Below are 23,102 nucleotides of genomic sequence, written 5' to 3'. Positions count from 1 at the left end.
TCATGTATTAATCTACACGTAAGGAGTTAGGTGTCACAGGGATAAATGCTCTATTAATATGGAGAGATATTAGTGACGTATTCAAGCACAAGGTTTACAGGTTTATCTGTGCAAGTAAGCCTGTGGTTTCACTCTCTATAAAGGTCTTGATTTAAGACCCATCAATTAAGGTTAGTCCAGGCTGAAGTCCAAGGTGCACCTCTGTCTGAGCTGTAAAACGTTAAGTATGATCAAAATGTTATATTGATATTTTCAAAGTCATTTACAAAAAGATTTGAATCAAACAGCAGCAACCAGATTATATCATACAAGCCTGTCAAAAAGGAAGAGAATCTTAATTATCATTTAACTTTAACAATTGCTTAAGGAGTGAAATACACATACTGTACATGCATACCAGTAGTATATTATAGTAATTACCTCTTTTTTGAAACTCTCAGTGGAGGCACAAGTGACTGAAGCACTTGGAAAATACCTAAACCTTCAAGTATGTCCCTCTTCGACGTTTGCACATGTTTGTATTACCTACATCTTCAGAAATTAGTTTTTATTCTTCATAATGATGCACGCTTGTATTCAAATTATACTTTAATGAAGTAATCCAGCAAAGCATCGGGACTTGGGGGTTCTAATTTACTGCAGAAAAATGAAAAACTGGTCTTTTATAAGTAATATGCAAAATACATTTATGCGGCACAACATAAATGTTGTGTCTTTTAAATCTAAATGCAAAATAAGCCAAGTATGCTCCTCTGTCATTTATAACCTATAGCAGTAGCACTTCAACAACTTCTCTTTGTACTTTAGGCTACAGCCACTAAAATAAAAAGATAAATTACCAAATTTTGGCAAGAAATTTTATTTATAGTAAAGTTTCAAACAATACACAAAAAGGCAGACCATGAGATTTTTGGTAAAAAACACTGAACATAAAGAAAATCTAACTTCCTTCTCATGAAACTCTGGTGAATACACATGATAGACATGCATTCATGCACCCTCAAATACAACATTTTTCACTTTGTGGAAATTCATTAGAGACAAATGTAGCTATTTAAATACATAAATATGCTAGTTTCCCCCTTAAGATGCTTAATTTTAAATATATAATTAATAATTCCTAGAATGTACAAAAGGACTTCTCAGATTAAGACAGATTTGATTCATAGGCAGTTCTTTACTTTCAAAGACTATACATTTTCTGAATCTCCCTTTTAAATTGCTAAACTGACTAATAACGCATAACGATTATGCTTGTGTGAAAGACATGAACAATATTCTAAAAATGTCATTGGCAAAAAGATTTGAAAAAATATCTGTTTTTAAACCCCTCTGTTTAAAAGAATGTTCAGAAGGGTTATGCTGCAGGTAAATGGTACAGTATTTGATTTTTATCAGAATTTTTAGATATATGCATTTACCCATTTGTCTTTGAACCTGTTTCTCCTTTTTACTAAGTGGAAATATGACAAGTAATACCTACGATGTACAAAGGCTGTATTTGAACCATATTTTTTACAATATAGTTTGATCCATTTTTTATCTTAACTATTAGGAAAATAATTAGTTTTGTAGATTATTCCAAAGTGGAACAGGGTGAACATTAATCCCACAAACATCACAAACATATTACAATTTGAATAAGTGTAGAGGAAAGATAGAAAGTAAAGTCCAATTTTAATCAGGGAGAAAAAAAATATCTAAACAATCTCAACAATTAACAGCATTTGGGTAATAGCTAGGTCCGCATAAAATTAACAAAATCTTCCAAATTATGTGAAGGTTAATTTTCAAAACAGTGAAAATATTTTGCTTAGTAAACTCCTTTTGCTAGAAAATAAGTTTACTTTTATAGTGCATATTATAATTTGGTTCTTTTACATAATTTTGTACATGTTCCATGATTTTATAGTATTTAATTGGTGTGACAATTATATGTAATACAATTATTTATATATATATGTATCTGTGTAATTTTAAAACTTTGGGCAAAATGACTGTATTATACCTCCATTTCTTTTTCTTTCTATTCAACTGTAGTATTATTTTACAAAACCAGACAGTAAAAGGACATTGTAAAATGAGCTACTAATCCTTGGGGAACAGTGACCATTGGTGCATCTCGGTATCACAAAGTGTGGTGCATGACAAGATTTAGTTAAAGCACAGTGACACAAAAGAAATGACAGCACGGAGAAGCGTAATGTTTTTTAAATTGCTTATACTGTATATACTAAATACACTGCCTGCATTGGAAACATATTAAGACATACACAGAAATCCACTATTTATGGTATTTGATTTAATCATTTAAGTGCTTCGTTTAGATTTACACAACCTACAGTAAATCAGTTTTCAGTTTCTAAAACTGTTTCTGGCAATGGATTTAATACACACTGATCACAGAACTGCAAGCATTTTTCCCTTTTTACTAAAAATGCTGAATAATGGCTGCTGTAATACCTGTTTTACTTGAGAAAATACCCTGAAGAGGTGCACAAATCTATCATTTACCCATTGTGTGAAAGTCTGAAACTCATTTTAATGTATATTAAACACTTTTCTTGAGAAACAAAGGAAAACAAAGACATGGGCCCTGTGTTCAGAGCCTAAAGAGAACAGGCTTGATATTTTACTGATACAGAGAGGACCTCAGAACATAACTAGTAATTTTGTTTAAAAAATCCACCCACCATAAAGCAATGTTGACACAATAAGGTACAAAATAAAAATAAGAAAGAAAATGTCTCATTCATAATTGGGTTGTTTTGTTTTCTCTTATCCATTATTATTTATTCCATGAACTGCTTGTTGAATTCACAAATTTGGAATCGCCAAAGGAAGGCTTGGAAACAAAAATTCAATTACGATAACATTTTCAAATCCATAAATGTTGTAGATCTCAAGCTGTGTATCATGACAACAAACACCAAAATGTGCTGCTTATTACTTGTGCTTGCATGATTTTTCGTAATATAAGCTAACGGAGAAACCTGTAGTTGTAAAGAGCAACATTTTTTGTTGCCTTATGTGCTTTAGAAATGTGTAAGAAATTGCTTTAGATTTTTCACATGTGACATGGCAAATCTCGAAAGGGATATTCTATAACAGCTTTCGAAAGCCTCTTCCTTCTTGAAAGAAAACTCATTCTGAATAGGATTGCTCAATTTTTACCATAATTTCTCCCTCTTTGAAGTGCAGTACACTTTTTTTAAAAGGTGAACTTCTAAGACATATTTTCAATCCGTACCAGACATAATAGTTTGTTTGTACTCTTATATAACTGATTGCCAAAAGCAAGATAAGAAGATTTGTGTTTTTCAAGTGTGCTTTTTCGAATTACAAGGTAGCAACAACAAATGAAGATCACTCATATCTGTACAGGTAAAATGTACAATCAAATTTACAATTAGTAGGACTTTGTCATTTTACAGTGTCACATAAGTTTAATGTAAAAAAGCCTAATATATCAAGATGTGGGTTATTTTGGTAAAACCGTGTCAATGTATTGATTCAGACAAGTTAGGGATCAGTTAACATTTTCTGTAGAAACCTATTTGAAATGTATTTCATCTCCATTTAGATCACTGCATTATTTGTTGCTGTATTTGTAAAGCCCCACAAGAAGCTTGTTCATTTTAATGAAATCAGGCTATAAAATAGCCTGGGAGTAGCTATTCATCAGTGTGTCATAATGATGCGTTTACACTCCTGGCCAATGATTTCAGTCTATCTGGTGTGGGCGGAAAAGAATAACCTCTAGGACGATCAGCACATTTACAAACTAGGACTAGATACATCTCCTGTATCACACCTCCTTTTCCAGAAATATGCTCTACAGCCCAAAACTGTTGAATCAGACCCACTTAAGCACTGTAAACATGTAGGCTTAAAATCCTAGATGGAATTGGAACATTGCCTTTAGTCACACTTTCTTGGACATTAACAACTGAAACAGATGATAAACTGTGCCCTTAACCTTAATGTGCCATTGCCATTTGTTTGTGGTATCCTCAGAAGATTTGGTACTAGTTTAAAGACATCAGTGGCCTTTCCTCTCGTATCTGCCAAGTGCTCTTTTTGCTGTCTGATTTCCCCTTGTCCCTGACTTTCCTTAGACGTCGTGGGGGTGGTGTGGAGCGTGTCTCGCTCTCATCCTGAACGCTTGGCACCTCAGTCTGTTCTTTCTCTGCCTGGGACTCGCCAATGGGCCCACTCCCACTGTCTAGAATGTTCCTCAGAGCTGGATCCTCAGGAGTGCAGGCAGCCGTGGTCCCACTCTCACTGCTGCTGAGGTCCAGGTCTTCTGTGTACAGGATTTTGCTGTGAGGCATGCCCTTGATAAAGGTCTTCTCCCGTTCAAATTTTTTATTGGATTGATGCTCATTCATGTCCACTCCGGAGTCCAGGCTAGTGTCGTTGCTATCAGCAGGTTTTCTCTTTTTCTGGAGGTCAATGAAGGAGTGGCGCACCTGCGCTACGGGTTTGCCTTCCAGAGAAACAAACCATGCCCTAGGATGTGGGGAGGGTTTGCCCTTTGACAGCTCCAGCAGTGTTTGCTCTGAAATGCCTTGGAGTTCACTGCAGAATGGGCCCATCCCCACAGCTTCATTCAGTGTCCCTGGAACTGAAACCGACTCCAGCAGGCTACTGTATCTCCCCCAGGTCCCTGGGTTAGACGCTGAACTCTGAGGACCTTCAAGGACCTGCTGTTCCTCACTGGGCTCCTGTTGTAAATGAGAGAGCAGGGGCATTTTTGGCAATGTTTGTGTGTAGCTATCTTTACTCATTGGTTCCATCATTGTGTCATAAACTACCTGACCCTTTCTGGGCAAAGTGGCGGACTTACAAGCCGCTAAGTGTTCTGGTGTGTGGAAAAGCTCTGGGGCCTGCAGAATAGCCACTGGCTGGTTATAAATGTGGACCAATCTTTCTGGGAAAAACATGTTTTCGCTTAAAGCAAGGTGTACTCTCTTGTGTTCTGCCATCTCTTTAGACCTCACAGCCTCAGCGGTGTTAACATAGATGGGTTGCTGTGGATGTCTGCTAGTTTCTGAGCCTGAATTTCCTACATTTTCAAATTGCTTGCCAGATGGAAGCCCAACATCCTCAACATAGATGTTAAAGCTCCCCTTTTGCTTGGAGGCAGCAGAGTCTTCTCTTTGAGCGCCAGTCCTGGGTGTCAGAGAATGCGACTTGTCATCTTGTCGGCCAGATGCCTTAAAGTAAACATCACGGTTTCCATTTATAGTGGAAGTGGTCTGGTCCTTTTTTAAAACCTCCATTTTAGTGATGTTCCTTTTCTTCTTTGGGGGCTCATAACTACTGCCTCTGGAAAAAAAACAGAAACATTTATCAGCATATCAGATTTTATGAAACTTACAACATCCTGTTGCAGACCAGTAATTAAATAGCCCCACACAGCCAATTTTGAAATGCACAGTTCTTAATTTTCATTTAATTATTTGTATTGTTTACACACTTTCTTTAAAAAAATGCAAAAGCTTGACAAAATGTCTTTAAAACCTAGTTATTTGTCACAGACATTTTGTTCAAAATTTTCATGTCTGTAAGACAGAACTCTAGAATGCATGCTCAAATGAACAATAAATGTTGAAAAGGGTATTAGTTTTTAATGTAGCAAAACAATCTCTTACCTACAGTAACACAACAGCACAGTTAAAAATCCAAAAACAATAACTAGGGTTCCTCCCAGAATGGCCATGAGCAGGTAAGTATGATATGAGATGAAGTCCATAGTAGTTGCATGTCCAATAAAACCTAGATTTGCACAAACAGAAATCTGGTTATTGGTGAATTTCAACGCTTTTGCATGAAAGGAAAATAAAACATTTTTAAACCATGATTTAAATGAATAATACAGACTTGACGGTATCTATTGGAGAACAGCTGTGTTCACACCTCTTGCTGCAGGTAAAGGTGCAGCTATCCAGTAGCCTAGGTGAGGAGCCACATACGTCCAGACAAGGCGATTGTCTTCTTTTTTTACAAGGCCCAAACCTCTGTTAACCCAGGCACCTGAGAAGGAAAAGGGAATGACTATGGCTGGTGTAAATAAACAAGAAGGACCACACATCAGGTAAAATGATTTTTTTATTTTTTACAAATGCATAGACTATCAAGGATGGATGGATACATGAACAAATACTAAAGATTTGGAATCCTCAAATACATTTTCTTTTGGAAGCACCACTGGCATCTGGGGACTGCAAAACAGCACTGCTTCTCATATTGCTTTATTCATATTGTCAAGGATATTGGAAGTGGCCGTTAAGGTATCTCAGGAATCTAGGGGCAAAAGTCAAACATCTAGCTAGTGTCAACATTTGTAGCTCTCAGGAATACTCTGGTTTACTTTAGGTAATTAAATTCTGGGTAAACGATTAAAATTCATCAATAGTTGAGGAACAGAGGATAAAAACAGACAAGCAGCCACAGAAAGGAAAAGATAGAGAACAGAAGGAGCAGAGAGAGAGGATAGAAAGAGGACAAGAGACAGTGAAGGCACAAAGTCCTTGTTCCAGTCTGTCTTTAAGACCAGACTCAAGTCAAGTTTTTGAACCTTGTTAAGAGACCTTGCCATTTAATTGTTTTTAGGAAACTCTGATTTCATGTATAGAGAATTCATAAGTTTAAAATGGCCTCTCATGGTTATTAAGGTGAATATGATGCTAGGTTTCCTATTCATTTTGTAACGTCTGGATTTATAGAGCGATTTAAGCATAGGTTATATTTCCTTTTAGTTTAGAAGGTAAATTCATCTCCCTTGTTGGCCTGTTAGCTGTTTTATAGAATTCTTGTTTTTTGGGTTTTTTTTTTGGTTGGTCAGGGCGTAGCGTAGGCCTTGTTTGTAAATAGAGTAACTTGTATGTTGTATGTTTATGTGTGTGGTTTAGTGTGTTATTGTCATTGTTAATAAATATTTGTTTACATCAGTGTGATGTATTACTCCTTTCACCAAAATTGTGCTGGAGAACAAAGAACTCGAGTGCCTCTAATTAAACCAATGGCTCAGGTATAAAATTCTGAATTAATTCGCTCTGTCATTTCTAGTATTCTCTATTTTCCTGATAATTATAACAATATCAGTGATGCATTTCATTTTTTGTTAACTTTTTATTATATACTGCCATATTAAATAAACAGTTACAAAGTCGTATAAAGTAATAATTCACCTTCATGCAGTAAATTACAATTTTTGTACGATTACAATTTTTGTATTTTTTCATTCTAATTAGGACAAAATAAAACATCAGTTACATCACTAAGTTAATATTTAATATTATGATAACAATTCCGTTTGGGAAGGTAATCCCCAATACTGTCATTGTTTTATTGTAATTACAGCTGTAATAATATAACTGTACAGCACAGTTTATTATGGCACTGTGAAACAAAAAATAAATGCTCTTATTGGCAGTCTTCCTTGAATGAGTTCATACAAGTCTTCTCCCAGCCAGAACAGAATGGAAACTGCCTGCTGTTGATATCAATGGAACCTTTTATTTATTCACCCACAAGTCAATGAACTTTTTCTTACATGTAATGGGCTGTTTTACCTAAAAGACAAAGACTGTAACAGATATCTTGGCAGGTAAATTAGGCACCTACCAGTTTTCATGTCAAACGCCCACGCAGGTACAGCATCTAAAGGCCTCATGCGGTTGCTGTCTGGTAAAGGCAGTGTTATCTGGATGGGACCAGTGATCTGTATTTCTTTCCCAGTGGAGAAAAGCTGGATACTAATTGCAGCCAAGGGGTTCAGCTCAATGTTCTTGTACCCTGAAATGAATCAATTATTATACTAAATAATTTAAGAAAGGCTTAGAAAATTAAAATTAAAACTAAAAAAACTTGCAGCGATATTTAAAAGATTTTTATGTCATGTGATGCATCCATGTATTTCCTGACTGGTTCATCTTATTCAGGGTCTCTGGGAAGCCAGAGTCTATCCTGGCACAAGGCAGGATATGTAGGGTCACAGGGTACGCACAGACATAAACACACACATTCACACGGTGCCAATTTTCCCAGAATCCATTCACCTATCAGTTTGTCTTTGGTGAAAACCCATGCAAACACAGCGAGAACATGCAAACTTAACGCAAATATCACCCCAGCTCCGGCAGCAATGCTAAACACTGCTTCACCATGTCACCCCATATTATATTATAATGTATGCTATTTCTATCAAATATAAAAGAAAAATGCATTGTTGCCATTCAGATTAAAACATGAATATTATATGGGCTTTTCAATGTCATTTTTTTCTCTCTCACATGCAAAAGAAGACCTTCGCCCACCTGATTTGTTGATAAGGATCCCTACAGTGTACAGAAAGCAGTCCTTTTCTGATGGCAGTTGAGGCACTGTCAGATATGCGGTCACAGTAGAGATGTTGCTGTTTCCTGGCAGTTTTAGTACATTTTTTGGAAACTGAACATTAGGCTGCGACATAGTATCTACAAACAGAGAGAAAAAACAAGCACCCAAAATGTTGGTAGTTTCCTATATAAGCAAGTTAACTTGTTAACTTTTAGAATAATATTTCAGATTTTTTATTTAGGATTCGTTTATGCATCTGTAGGTATCACTGGTAGAGATTGACAGTGTACCTGTTTATGTAACACATGATATATTAATAATAATATTCAACTACAATTATTTAGCAAAGGAAACGTGGTCTGGAAAATGGAGTGCTGATTTTTAGAACAAAAAGTACAATGTTTACCTACCAGACAGTTTTCCAGTAATCAGCACAGAATCTTCAAAGAGCCAGATGTTACCTTGGTTTTGTGGGAACAGCGACAGTGTCACAGAGGAGAATACTGGAAACAACATGAATAGCTATTAATACATAACTCAAAAGCACAAAAACTTGTCCTCAGGATACTGGGAAATTCTGTTAGTTTTACGTAACACATCATTGCACTGTTTTCATTTGCATATAATTGTTGCACTTAATGGAATCCATTAAAACTCCAAAAAACCTTAAATCCACTGCACATACTGTACAGTGACATTATCTCACAATACAACTCAGCATGATTAGATTATAAAACATAGGTGTGTAATAGCACTAGCTGATGCCTAGATGGCAGTCTTGTAGTATTCCTCTACAAAGGACCAGCTACAAAAAACAAGCTAAGGAGTGTGCTGGCACTCTGTAGCAAACCCTGCACAGCCAGATACCACTTTCCAATATTCCCCTATCAACAGTACTGGTATTTTCAAGACAAAGCGTTTTAATGCAGCTGAACTACTCTAATGATTTCTTAACAGCATGATGTCTGGGCAAGCTCCAAGAACACTCAAAATATGGTGAACTTTCAAAGCCAGAGTACACCAAATTACACAAAAAGGGAAAAAATACACCACTGAGCTATTGCATGAGTCAATTATTTCAAGCAGGCAGAAAGACAAGCAACACTGTGCCTGTTAACACTTGCAGTTCGATGAGCTGTAACCTACTTCATGGACAAAAACAAAGACATAGTGAAGCAAAAGATAGTTTTTGCCTGTGTTAAATTATTTTTATAAACAGTTCTACAGCTTGATTCCTCCCTTTGTACAATTCTAAGTGCTTACCTGTGAGAAGCCAAAGGAACTGGCAGTACTTACAACTAAAACAGACTGCTTAGAAAACACTGTTGGCATGGCTCTCAAACATTGAGAACAATCTGTCTGAGCAGTCATTCTCAAAGCAGAGTATTGAATATTTCAGCAGGTTTTCTTTATGATTTATACCAGGTTCTGCTTTCAATAATGTTGAAGGATAATAAAAGAACAAACGTGTTGTGTCATTTCAGAGGGAAGAGTGCTCACCTGGCATTTTTGTAGTTTTCCAAGGCAGCGGTGTTAGAATATAGCCATCCATGCTAGCCACAATAGTTAGAGTCTGACCCAGCTTGTAAGGAACTTTGAGCAGCACCACTCCATTCTCCTCTGTGACTGCGGAGTTGGTTCGTGTATGGTTTACAAACACCTCAACGCCTGCTTGACTTAGGTACTGCCGACTCACAATGTCGTTGACTTGCACTTTAAGCATAAAATTGGACACTGTAAAGAAGCCACAATTCATATTTTAGTACATTCTTTAAGAGGCATGTGTTGAGTAAAATTCAATTGCTTTCATGTCATGTAACCACTCCATGTCCACTTTATAGCCTAACCACAGTGAGGGTTCAATGAAAAATACATCTGCAGAAATGTGTTTCTTATTGTGCTAGAAATTCACAAAGAGGCAGAAAGCTCAATGATGCTCCTTTTCAGAAAACTGCACTTACTCTGGAGCTTCCTTATACACACACAGAAAACTTACACACACAGGAGCCCTACTTACCTGGGTGATGAATGTATTGTATGTATTGATATGTAAGAGTCAATGGGAAGGATAGGTAAGAATGAAGATAAACTATCCCACACCTTGATCCTATGACATTAAGCAAAGCAAAGGGAGGAAATTAAGTGCTAGGGTGAAATAATTAAGTATGGCATAACTACGGCTCACAACTCTCTTTACTTCCTATAATATTCACCCAAACAAAATGGTATACTGTAGTTCATCGGGAAGATTTTGTCTACACAAAATATTCGGTTGAGACTCTTCAAAAGAAGGGGTTGCAAAGAACATAATTAGACTGTTAAGAAAGTATTTTAGCTGTTGAGAACCTTCATTCTTTTCAGTGCTCCAGATCAAATGGATTTACTCCTCAATTACTTAATGAAAGGACTCCCGTTTGCCTTAGCACTATCTTATTGGACTCTTCTTTGAGATCTGTGTAGACGGCCTTACCATTCATGTATGGTAAAACTAAGTCCACCTAAATACAAACCTTCACCTGCAGCCTCTAAAAGAAACTCTGATGCCTCACATGGCTGTTCTGTTTCCACATAACTAAAGTGAACAGATCTGCTTTCCTGCACAACACAAAAGGAACTTACTGTAGAAGCAATGTCATTTTAACAACACAGGTTGACAAAAACCAAAAGAACGATCTGCACTGTTAAACAGGCTTTCACTTTTGTTTTTCAGAACTGTTCTGTTATGTTTTATACTGTTGCAATAACTGAGTATTGTCCTAGACTACAATGAGAAACAATATACACAGATCTTTTTAAGCATAAAATGTAGTATTGCAAGCAATTTTAACATGAAAGGAAATAAAATAAAGTCTTCTGTTGCTGTGGATAAAGCAATATCCACAAATTCTAAGCAAATTCTAATTTCTTAACTTTCATATATTCTTATGAATGACAATAAAAGAGTTTCTTTTTTCCAGCTTATCTGTCATGCAGATATCCTGCAGGGAAATTCTATACTGAATGACCTTCTCTAGTTTTGCAGTCTTTCTTTATCACTATGTGTGGGTTCACAGATTGGGCAAATTCCCTCCACTGTTCACTGCTAACTACTTGAGCATTATCAGACTGGCTGCATGATGATGAGGAGAAAGATATATACAAGAATTTGGCCTCATTAAATAGGATTCCTAACTATCAAATTCCCTTGGCCAGGATTTTGATTAAAGAGAACAGCAAGAGTGGTGCTTCTGTTCTGTTGTGGAATTGCCATTTTCAGGACCTGTTAGCTAAAAGTAGTTTAGCTGAAGAGAGAGAAAGTATCTGTCTTTAGGAAACATGACCATAACCATTGTGTGACTTAGATATAAATTCCTGTTTAGAATAGTTGCTGTAAAAAGTTATTTATCTGTAATATTAACAAAATCTCCATTGTCACTGTCCTAGGGGAGACATTTGAATTCTTATGTATTTTTTTTATTTAAAAACAACTATTTTTAGCTGACTCGTCATTTATATTGTCTCTATGGTACACACAAAACAGTCAAGTCTTTGAAATGCTACACATCATACTTTATTCACCTCTGCAGCTTTCCTAAACAAACAGTACGGTACGTCAGTACTGACCTGTTATTTAACTTGGGACAACCTTTTAATTAATCTTTGAAAGAGGATAAGCTACCAAAGTTCTTCCATTTTGGAAGCAATACCAGATAAGGGATGTATATTCAGGAATGTTCATTTGTTGCTTCCAAAACTTAAACTTGTAGTCTTTTAAACTGTTCTGTGTCCCTAATTATAGTAAATACAATCCCTTAATGTAACGCTTTTTCAAAAACGTTTTCAAATAAGTAACCAACATATCTAATTTCAGTAATTTAATTTACAATGTTGGATACCCATACTATCACATATGCTACAGGACTTTGTAAGGTCATTTAATAAGCACACTAGGTACAGTATTGAATTATGTAGAGCACCATCAGTTTACTAATTTGCATTTTGATGGTGCTAGGGAAAAATGTGTTTCAAGAACAAATAACTATAAAAATCGCTAGAGATGACAAGATATTCAAAAGAACAGCCAAGTTGACAAGTGGTTTTGTTTGTTTTCCATGGTTAATAAGGATGGAAATAAATGGCTGCATCCTGCAGTATGTGCTGTGTTGGCAGAAAAATGAAGACATTCCCTAGACACCTCATGCTCATGCTGAAACAAATCTAGACAAATCCTGTTAAAACTGAAGGAAACTTTTTTTAAGTTATACTGTCTATTTAGCCATCCATGCATCCAAGGATTCTTTGAATCTGGTTTGAGAGCCCACAGTATGAAAGGTAACAGTAGCTACATATATTTTGCAATGTTGCACGTGAAAGACTCGTGAGAACAAAGCAACACAGCAGAAAGTTCCATAACCACAGAGGAAAACTCCCCTTAAGAAGCCCAGCCTCTGACCTTATCTACAAAATTGCAGTCAGACATGAAAACACTACAACCCATGAATAGAAAACCTCAGCAAAGAAACAGACACAACATTTTAAAAAATCCCTTCTGCCTGATACATTTTAGAGTTATATTTTATCAATAGAAATTTTCATGAAGGAAGAAATCTGTATTTACAATAAAACAGGTGCTGATCTAATGTTATGATTCGATATGTGTCGAAATATTAGTAATTAACTATATACAGTAAGCCCCTTTAATAACAGGTGTATCTTGTGTTGTGTTCTGTTCCCTAATGTTGGTTATGAATTGGGTTTGTCAGTATTCTGGGCTGCAGATTCATTATTTTGTGATCTGAGTGTGACCAGAACTTGCCACAGGAAAACAGGTTCTTATCCTTGTTTTCTTACAAATTTGCTATGTTATTTCTTGAAACAAATGGAAAGAATGAAATGTGACCATCTAAGTGTTTGAAAAGACTGTACTAAGATATAAAAAGTGTGAGTTTTAAGCAAAAAAAAAGAATTAAAACAGAAGTTTTTTATTAGAATAAATTAAAAGTATTTATATTATATATATATTATAGAATTTATAATCAATCAAAGTTGCATTACACAATCTTTTTTTAGCAGATATGTGTTTACATGTGCAACGACATGTACTATCAAAAAATATAGTAATTGAGATAAAGCACAGGAAAGAAAAGACTGGATATCATTGCTGGAAATAATGGATGCTGGCCATCTGGAAGTTTATCAACCAAAGGGCATGCATTGGTAGTCTAAATGTGTAAATATATCATGGGTTTTCTAGCCTTCTAGTGAGATGATATTTTAAACGTATATAACACAGAAACAGGCTTAGGGTAAGACGCTTCCACTACAGTTAAAATCCTGATCTTTGAATAAAAGCCACATAGTCACTAGCAGATGGCAGCATATGTTGCCTGTTATTTAACTTATTAACTACACCAACACCTTTTTTAAACAATAAATGACAAAGATGTTGATCTTTTATCTGTAGTGGACATTAATTCTAAAATAATATAAAGCTACCATGAAACCTAATTCAAGCAATTTCACAGGTTTATAAATTCTCATCGTATTAAGAATGTAACGTTATGCAATGTGGTGTTTTTTTTTAATTAATGTATTCATGATTCATGATGCTGAATCCAACTCACTCTGAATAGGGACACATTAAAAGTGAGATATTTTTACTGCTGTGGCATAACTGAAATTAAACACTCCAGGAAACGTTGTCCTGACAGAAGGACTGAGAAATCTGTAGTGATGTGGAATAATAGGAGATTACAGTAAGCCTCTTGTTAAGAAAATTGTATCAGTCACAAGGCAATTCAGCATTTGGCAGCAGATTTTTAATACCATGCTCAGATGTCTAAATGTGACAGTGTTTCAAGTCAACATTTCAATAGGGACTATTTGTTTTTTTCTGCAAGAAACTACAATATCTCTCTCCAATGTTTTATTGCACATATATGTATAATGTACATATAATGTCTTCATGGCATGGCATCAGCTCAGTTAAAGAAACGGTATATTATAACTCAAATATGCGAAGGGAGTGACTGTCAGTTGAGCTCCAAATCTGCCATTGGGTAAAACCTGATGTTGAACTGGCTCCCACTAGTGTTTCATACTTATGAAGTAATGCAAGATAACTGTTCTTGAGCCTCCATTGGGTGCAGTAACTGTAAATTTAGCTGAACTTGATTCCTAATCAGATTCTTTGTGCACCACTGTGTATCGTAGCAGAATTGAAGGCGAGATATGGATTACTTTTCCTGCTGTATTTGCAAGCCCAGCAGTTTATGGATATGCAGCCTGTCCCACTGCAAGATTTCAGCATCAATCAAAATGGAAAATCAGCAACAACAGAAAAATATGAAGACTAACCTGCAGAATTCTGAGCTAACCGATTTCACTACTCCTTATGTTAGGAGGCTTCTTTGAGAGGACAGTCGAGAAAGCTAAGAAAATGATTTGTGTTGCCACTGCTGACAATATGCAAGGTTATTCTACAAAGAAAATCCCCCCTGTATAAGTACTGATCACAAAAATGAAAATGCAGTGACCTAGAAAGTTAAACCAGACACATCATCTCAGCAGGACTCCCTGAATTAGTAGGAAGCATGTTTACAAATGAGATCTGTACAGAAACCTTTCTTGGCATAAGACAGTAAAATGAGACTCAGAAAGATACTGTAGGAACAAAAGGTTATGCATTACAGAACCAGTCAGCCCTTGAGCACCACATGTCCAGATGGGCACAATGTGATCTGGGTTTATACAGTCCTGCACACAGCAAGCAGATTAGTCACATGTAGCATAGTGAAAAAACTGCAGATAAATCCATACATCCTTACATCCCTAAATGCACTCCAAATGGACCAGAAATATAGCAATTATTTGTCAACAGATTGGAGATGAGATTTAAAATTAAGTTCTACTCTTATTAAAGGCACTGTGGCTGGTGTATTATTCCTTTACAAACAACATGCAGTAAACACAAAACACCTTCATTCTGATTGGTAATATGCTACTTTGGTCATTTTTATTTATTATTGCAGTTTGCACAGCAGTATGGCCATGAAAACATTTTAAAATGTAAATTTAATTAATGGTTAAGGGGCACATTTTCACAACATGATCGCCTGGCAATTCTGAAAAAAGTGCTTTGAACACTAAAATCAATTAATTGTGTCTATATATAACAATGTGATTCTGAAACTAAACATGCTTTTCATTTTATCATCATTGTCATCTTCCTCCGATACCCAATGACCTAGAAAATGTGAGTGGTGAAAAGCAAGGTCAAATCTTGAAAAACTGTGCTGTCAGAACTATAAGAAATATATCTGCACTTTCACCAAATCATGTTTTGTACCTTATACTAATAAACAACTTTCAGAAATTGGCCGGATCTGCTTATTTGATTAAAAAAAAACAATCTACTGACATAAAAATAAGTAAAATGTTTTTGTGCTGACAGTATCCATTCACTCAGTGTGAGAGGGAGAATATTCCAGACTTAGAGTCCTGGTATTGCCTACAGTTTAGTTGTTCTAAATGGTGAAGAATGGTGAGTGGCACATTGTGGTCCAGAGTAGAGTAGTTTATTGCCAATGTACATGTACATTGGAATTCTTAATTGCACTGATCTCTCGGGACATTCACAGTACAACAGACAACACCAAACAATGTAGAAAGTATATTAAAAACATAAAAAATAGTAACAACAGGAACAATAAATATGTTGTGGGATAATAAATATGTAGTAGTGAGAAAGAAACAACATGGTAGACCATGCAAAAAGTGCATAGTACAGATGTGTATTGAGTCTGAGGAACCATGATGCTGAGCGTGCCAAATTCCTGTACCGCAACCTGTACTTCCCAGCTTCCCAATTAGACCAGGCACATACATATATCCAGTTCGGATATGTCTGTGCTAAAGAGATCATCAGCCTGGTATCATTCATCATGGGGAAGAGGACGTAAGCTAAACAGTAAACTCTCTGCTACATCTGGGTTTCACATTTACAACTGTTTTTGTGCAATATATGCCAGGGACCTGTGCAATACATTTATATTTATATTGTGCAATACAACTTTTTTGTGTACTTTTCTGTTCTGGTTTGTTCTTTGTATGTTCTGGACTGTGAGTAACTCTTCTTAGTGCACTTCTCACCGACTGTACTGATTGTATTGTATGTATTGTATTATTATTGTATTTGTTACACTGTGCTGTGTTGACTGTGTTAAGATGCTGTTGCACTGCAATTTCCTGCACGGAATCAATAAAGTATCTATCTATTTGAACAGGCAGTGAGACAGGAGAGCATTCTACAGTATCCCCATCTACAGTACATGATGGGAATGAAACAGTATGATGGAAAATTTGTGCACTTGTTTTTTAAACAGCACAACATCCATCTGTCCATCATCATAAAACAGCTCACCCCTAATGAGAATGGTGGCAATCCAGAGCTATACAGTACAAAATGAAAGCATAGGGCAAAAGGCTGGAGTACAGTTTGAGACTAAACATGTGGTTTTACTCAGTCATAAAGATATATCTTGTGATTTGGAGGACATTTTGCACAAAGTTTAATCTGTACCAGACTCAATGCAATCAAAATGATGGTAAAGCTCTCTCAGCAAGCCCCGGTGAGGAAAGAGGCCTGTGAAACTCATAAATCTAAACTAGGTCTGGAGACAGCAGTAGCAGATGCACAATCAGCATTGACCTCTTGTACTTACCACTTGGCATGACACTAGTACTACTCCCAGACATCATTACAAATGTCTTCAATTTCATACCTGCTTACTTCTCTATCACTGACAACTGCACTTGTCTACCAAACCATGACAGGACTAAACAAAGTGCACCTTCAGAGTTCAAAGGTCTGCACAGCATACCCATTTAGTTCAGCGTGAAGCTTGAACTCTGTCTTCATCGTGTTTCTCCATCAGTGAAGGAAAATCCTGTAGGTTGTTGCTACTGGGTTATAATTACTGAATTCCCAAGTGCCAGCCTTTATAATAATCCTGTGCTACCGTGTAATGTGCATCAGGTTAAATGTTAAGTGGAAAAAGGGTTTGGCAAATTGAAAATAAATATATTTAGATCAATTCCTAAATGCAGGATCCTATAGAGGATGCAATAGCTGTCATGTGCTAATAATAGCCATTTGGTTTGGGGTTGACATTCCTTTCCCCATACCGGACAACGACACCTTACAAACTTTGTTCCATGCTCAGCTATACATGTTGTTAAAATAGATTTTTCTGTGTTCTCATTAAGACAGTGTGGGAAAGCACCTTGGATATATAGGGATATAGTGACCAATTTTATGGAATTAAAGAGGTTATGCTAAAGCTTTGCAAGGTACTAGTAAGGCCTCACTTAGGATATAGTGTTCAGCTTTGGTCACTATACCACAAATAGCCTTATTATTATAGCCTTGGAAACAAAAAAAACAGTAATAAGAATGATTCCTGGTTATTCCTTGGGATATATGGGCATGTTAAAGTAGATAAATCTCTTCAAGGTTGAACAAAGGGAAAAAGATTGTCTTCGAGTATATAAGATCCTAAAGGTTTAGATAAAGTTAATCCAGGGGACTGTTCCACATTTAGCAATGAATCAGAGATACAAATCTAGAATATCTGGAACAGGTTTCCCTGCCAGGTGGCTGAGGGTTGCTTTCTTAATTAAATACTGGATGGACGAAATTTTTGTTTCATTTTGCTTTCTTAACCAACAAATGAGCACTAACGAAAGGGACAAATACAGTGTAGCTTCCTGTTGTGTGGGTCCTTTATGGAAATCTTATGTTCTTTCTACCTACGATGTGAACATGTACAATAGGCAACTGAGGAAATACCATGGAATACTGAAATCCGAAACACAATGTAAAGATTATAAGAAGTAAGATGCTAGCTCATGACATCCTTAGAGGAAATGACTTATAGAGTACATTGTGTAAATTAAAAGACTTTGGCAAAAAGCAATTTTTCTAACCTTGTGCTTGTGTGATAAGAAGAGACATGTTTGCAAATTAAAACCCTTGAGAACATTCAGGTGAAGAACCTCACTGACTGATTCACATGAAATCCCAGCATATTTTAAAAACATGGATAATCCTTCTTAATCCAGTCACCTTTAATTTATGACAGTTAATCCTATAGCCAGTGATATGTAGGATTGCTGTGATTCAACACTCACTGAAATGGAAATGTCCTATAGTTTATATTGTGTTATTAGTTACCTGGGAACACATCTGAGGACATATATATTAAACATTATACAGGGCAATATATACTGTATACAGTGCAAAAGCTGTATTATGTGATTGGCTTCTAAGACAATAAATACCAAGACACAGCCTGATTAATCTAGAATGTTGGTCTTTCATCTTATTTTATTTTTAAACATGCACAATGGCTGCAAAGTTATACATTGCATAACAGTGAAAGCACTCTAGTTCAAAGGTAATTAAAACTAATCTACCTCAAGAATATTACCTCCAAGAAACGCTCAAGGTCCTAAACCAATGTAATGATATTTTTCATTCCTTTACGAGGGAAAAAGGGAAAATTTCAGTTGATTTTTTATGCTTTTAAAAAATGACAGGCATTTCTGCAACAAATGCAATGAATTGGTGGAGATTCACAAGACTTTTTTTTTTAATTATTCAAGTAAGACATTTTATATTGTCTTTTTACATTCATTCTTGCATTGCACGGAATCATAAATTCCAGGAAGAGCCAGGAACTGAATCTAACCACTCACCACTCACATTCTTTCAGCCCACAATGTAAGATTCCTAAGGGAAATACTGTATGTGGAAATGTAATACAGTACCATACATAGAATGTAGACTTTATATTAGGCCCCATACACCTACTAGAATCTTCAGACACATATTGATAATTATTCCGAGAAATACTACCTCCAGTTCAAAACATGAGGCTTTTTGTAATGTTAAACAGAGAAAAAAAAACACTTTATGCCATTCAAACACACGTTCCACATTTTTCTAAAAAAGCTGTTCTGACAAGTTGCAGTTACAACGACTCTGCCACTAGAGGCCGTAACAAGGACTCTAATTTGTTGCAGATAGCCATACTAAGAGGGATTTTTGTTTGCAGGCACTAAAGCCTCTCTGACCTCACTTCTCTGGACAATTGTGAATTTAGTGTGTGCAGACCCTTGTGACTGTCCTACATGAGGACAGGATCTGTTACAGCTATCATCCTGGCAAAGCACAGCCAGTGTAGGATGTTAACTTTTTATTTTATTTCATACATAACCTGCCTCTTAATGTGAAATGTACCTTTTTTTTCTCTTCAACCCTGGAGACTGCACTGAGAATCTGCATGATAGTATTAGTAACACATTTGTTTTCAGAGTCTAACATTTTCTCTTCATGACTTACTTTTCCAGACTGAATAAATATACTGTAGTCTGCAGACATCAGGAGGACACTACTGTATATAGGATATAAATAACCACTCTCTGGAGCCTAAGAAATAATATTAATTCACCAAATAACTAAAGAAGAATGCGGTGGACTTGTAAGTGGACAGTTGGATAGAATAATCCATCAATAAAATTAGATTATTTCCATTAGTCACCCAGTAAGTGCTATAGCACACGTTTCTGCTACTGTCAGGCGTTGAGCTACATTACATATACAATCAATACATTCCCGAAATTCAGCATGGTAAACTAGCTGTTTACTCAGCTGTAAGTAATTTGATATTAAAATAATAACATCTGAAATAACAACACACGGCAAGCTGAGATGATTTGTATTTTTCGCGTTCTCTTAATAATTATTATATCAAAACAGCTCGTTAGATAATGTTGTAGATGAATCAGAAATTGTATCAGCGTGTCCTATTGCTGACATTGTAGAATGGGATATGAGGTAGAAACCCTTTAATCACCGATCTTCACGCAGTGTTGACACAAAACGCTACCTCAGATGTAAACATGTAACAAGCTTAAAATATACAACGCTGATGTAAGACCCGAGGAAACCACTTTGAAAATAAAACGACGTGAAATTATCTCTCCTTCAAAAACCTGAAATAGTATAGGGTAATCGTTTGCTGAAATATTACGCATGGTAGTTATATTTCATAACAAATTGCTTCAATGTGCTATACTGCCAATAACCCGCAACAGAAATGCGACATTAAACAGGATACATAACACTTTTTTTATCATAACCATTTTCGCAATTTTATTCCATTCAATTATTTCAATCCACATTAACAGCTGTAAGAAATAACATAAATTACAAAGACCTATGAATACCTGATGTCGAAACTGATGCCATTTGCACTTGATGTTGGTGCTGATGATGGCGTTGCTCGTTGCTGGACGCCTCCTGGATGATGGAGTTGACATTGTCGTCCACCAGCTCCGCAGGACCACCAGCGGTCCTGGCACCCTCCACCCTCTCCATCAACCCATCCTTGGAGAAAATTAACAGCGCTGACAAGAACAGGTAAGCAGGGAGCTCAGACATGGCGAAAGAAAGCAGAGAAAACGAGACATAACTGCTGAAGTAAAATGGAGCTTGAAGAACCGAGTCCCACCTCTCCCTTCTCATGGATGCGCCATGGTAACAGGAGGGATAGGTGGCAGAATTCCAGCGTCGATGAAACGAGCTGGGATGGCGATGCGGCTCTTTATTAAAAATACAGTTATCGCGAAACGGATGGAAAAAGGAAGGGGGGTGGATTGAAACGCTCCCCACTATCGCCCTCTGGTGGCAAGATCAGTTAAAACAGAACAGTGACCTACCAGCAATTGATGCAATTTACACGAAAGTTCTGCAAAGCAGTCATGCGGTTTTTCATCACAGTCGAAAACGCAAAATCCATTGTTGTTTTCATAGAGGAATGGGAGGAAATCCTGATTAATTTTAAAAACTGCTTTGCAGTTTCAAAAATTTATTGGGAAGAGTTCTACGAGGTCAATACTTTATTATAATATTGTATTATAGACAATAAAACAGAAAACAACTGCTAGTGATATGTCAATCCAATTAATATTTAATTAAACACTTTCATCTTAGCCAATTTGTAGGACCGCCTACAGGGGGAAATGCTTAGATCTTGTCCTTTCAAAGAAACAAGACTGAGTGAGACAAACAGGGGTGAGAGAACCAGCCGAGAACCTTTAGTGTGTTTTGAAGCAATTTTGAAATTATACACAGAAAACAGCAAATGTATCTCAATAGTTATCAAGGGTTGAAAATAGAATCTCAAATGGATCAACAAAACAACTAGGAAATATTAGAAAAAAAGTGCTTCATTAATAACATGATAAAAAAGAACAGCATCCAATTAAACAAAATGAGTACAACGGATTGCAAGCACAGTTTAAAAAGATATTAGAACAAGTGAGAAATGAAAAGGAATATGGCAAAGAATGCTAAAATTAATAATAAAAAACCTTTCTGTATTACTATGATAAAAGCACCACCAAGAATTAATTAAAATGTAGACAGAAGTGTTTAAGAGCGCAGAAGAATATTAGAATCACTCAAGATGAATATATCTCCATTGCCTAATGTTATCTTACTAATTGTCAATTAATTCATCTTAATAAGTAGTCAAGGAAATGAGATATTATTCATAAGCTATTAACACCACTCGTCCATCAGCTGCTCAAGACAGGGGTAGTACCCAGGGACTGGAGAATTGCTAATGTACTATCCATTCATAAGAAATTATATGATTTCGAAACTGTAATAAATGGAGTACCACAAGGATCGCTACTCTTCCTAATGTTTATCAGTGATCTAGATTTTGGTATCATAAATCAACTGGACAAGTTTTCTGACGATACCAAATTATGATTTTCAAACAGAAACAGTAAATGCAATTCAAAAGGATTTAGGTACAATGCAAGACTGGGCAAACACTTGGCTGATGATTTTCAAGTAGGTAGCTGCGTCAGCATGCGTAGGCTGCTAAGGAACAGGTAAAGGTCTATTAATAAACCTTTACTTGGCAAATGATGTCTAATTAAGACAGCTGTAGGGTTTGAAATGCAGGTAGCAAAAACAAAATTTAAATACAAAATGGGTAACTCTGAGCTAGAAGAGGCTATTTAGGAAGAAGTATTAGGTGTTTATGTTGACAAATCATTTACATCTAGACAATATGGAGAAGTAATAAAAAGGGTAAAAAGTTAGGATATAGTCAAAATTTACATCAAGGGATGCCAACAGGCAGGCCTCATTTAGAATACCATTTTCAATTTTGGTCACAATATTATAAGAAAGATACATCTGCTCTGGAATCCATCCAGAGAAGAGTAGATACATTCCAGGGCTTTAGAAAATGCCCTATAGTACACTAACAGACTGAAGTACCTAAACCTTTATGTCTTAAACAAGATTACGAGGATACATAAGACAAGTTAAAATCCTCAAAAGTACTGCAGACAAAGTATAGGAGAAAAAGACCCTGGACTGGCATTGTCAATGGCTTTGAGGATTTTGAAATCTTGTCTCTAATTCCCTTGTTATTTTCTCTGATGAAAACTGAAAGGGCTTACTGTACTAAATCACAAAAAATATCAAAAGTCTGAAATATAAAAAAAATCTGGACATAATGCAGCAATTCCTAGAATTTTACTGCATCCTACCCTACCCAAATAAAATAAGGTATAACAAGGTATTTTAAAAATGCAACACCCAGTGTGTTGCCTTGCAAGATTCTTTCACTCACACAAACTTATAGAAAAATGTGAAGAGCTGGAAGGTAAGATTTTAAGGTTTACCAGAA

General features: G+C 36.1%; 1 protein-coding gene across 1 annotated transcript; it reads right to left on the bottom strand.

Moving 5' to 3' along the window:
- Window positions 1-843: 843 nt before the first annotated feature.
- On the bottom strand, window positions 844-21,259 carry fam171b (family with sequence similarity 171 member B). Its single transcript, XM_088605058.1, has 8 exons — window positions 20,617-21,259; window positions 9,847-10,080; window positions 8,757-8,849; window positions 8,325-8,483; window positions 7,633-7,803; window positions 5,923-6,039; window positions 5,658-5,781; window positions 844-5,331 (listed from the first exon to the last, which is right to left on the bottom strand). Exons 1-8 carry the CDS (start codon window positions 20,912-20,914, stop codon window positions 4,029-4,031), a joined length of 2,499 nt encoding a protein of 832 aa, XP_088461184.1. The 5' UTR covers window positions 20,915-21,259; the 3' UTR covers window positions 844-4,028.
- Window positions 21,260-23,102: the final 1,843 nt, after the last annotated feature.

Source organism: Lepisosteus platostomus, chromosome 14 (genome assembly GCF_059453375.1).
Source record: "Lepisosteus platostomus isolate fLepPlt1 chromosome 14, fLepPlt1.hap1, whole genome shotgun sequence".
NCBI classification, from domain to species: Eukaryota; Metazoa; Chordata; class Actinopteri; order Semionotiformes; family Lepisosteidae; genus Lepisosteus; species Lepisosteus platostomus.
The sequence above is the reverse complement of the archived record's forward strand: the minus strand, read 5'-3'. Positions and strand labels throughout refer to the sequence as shown.

Bases quoted from the DNA above. Each gene is read 5' to 3' on its own strand.
- fam171b (XM_088605058.1), bottom strand. From the start codon at position 20,914: ATGAGAAGGGAGAGGTGGGACTCGGTTCTTCAAGCTCCATTTTACTTC. The intron at 8,850-9,846 runs GTGAGCACTCTT...TGTTGTTTCCAG, and splicing joins GAAAACTACAAAAATGCCAG to TATTCTCCTCTGTGACACTG. The intron at 8,484-8,756 runs GTAGGTAAACAT...CTCTGTTTGTAG, and splicing joins GATTACTGGAAAACTGTCTG to ATACTATGTCGCAGCCTAAT.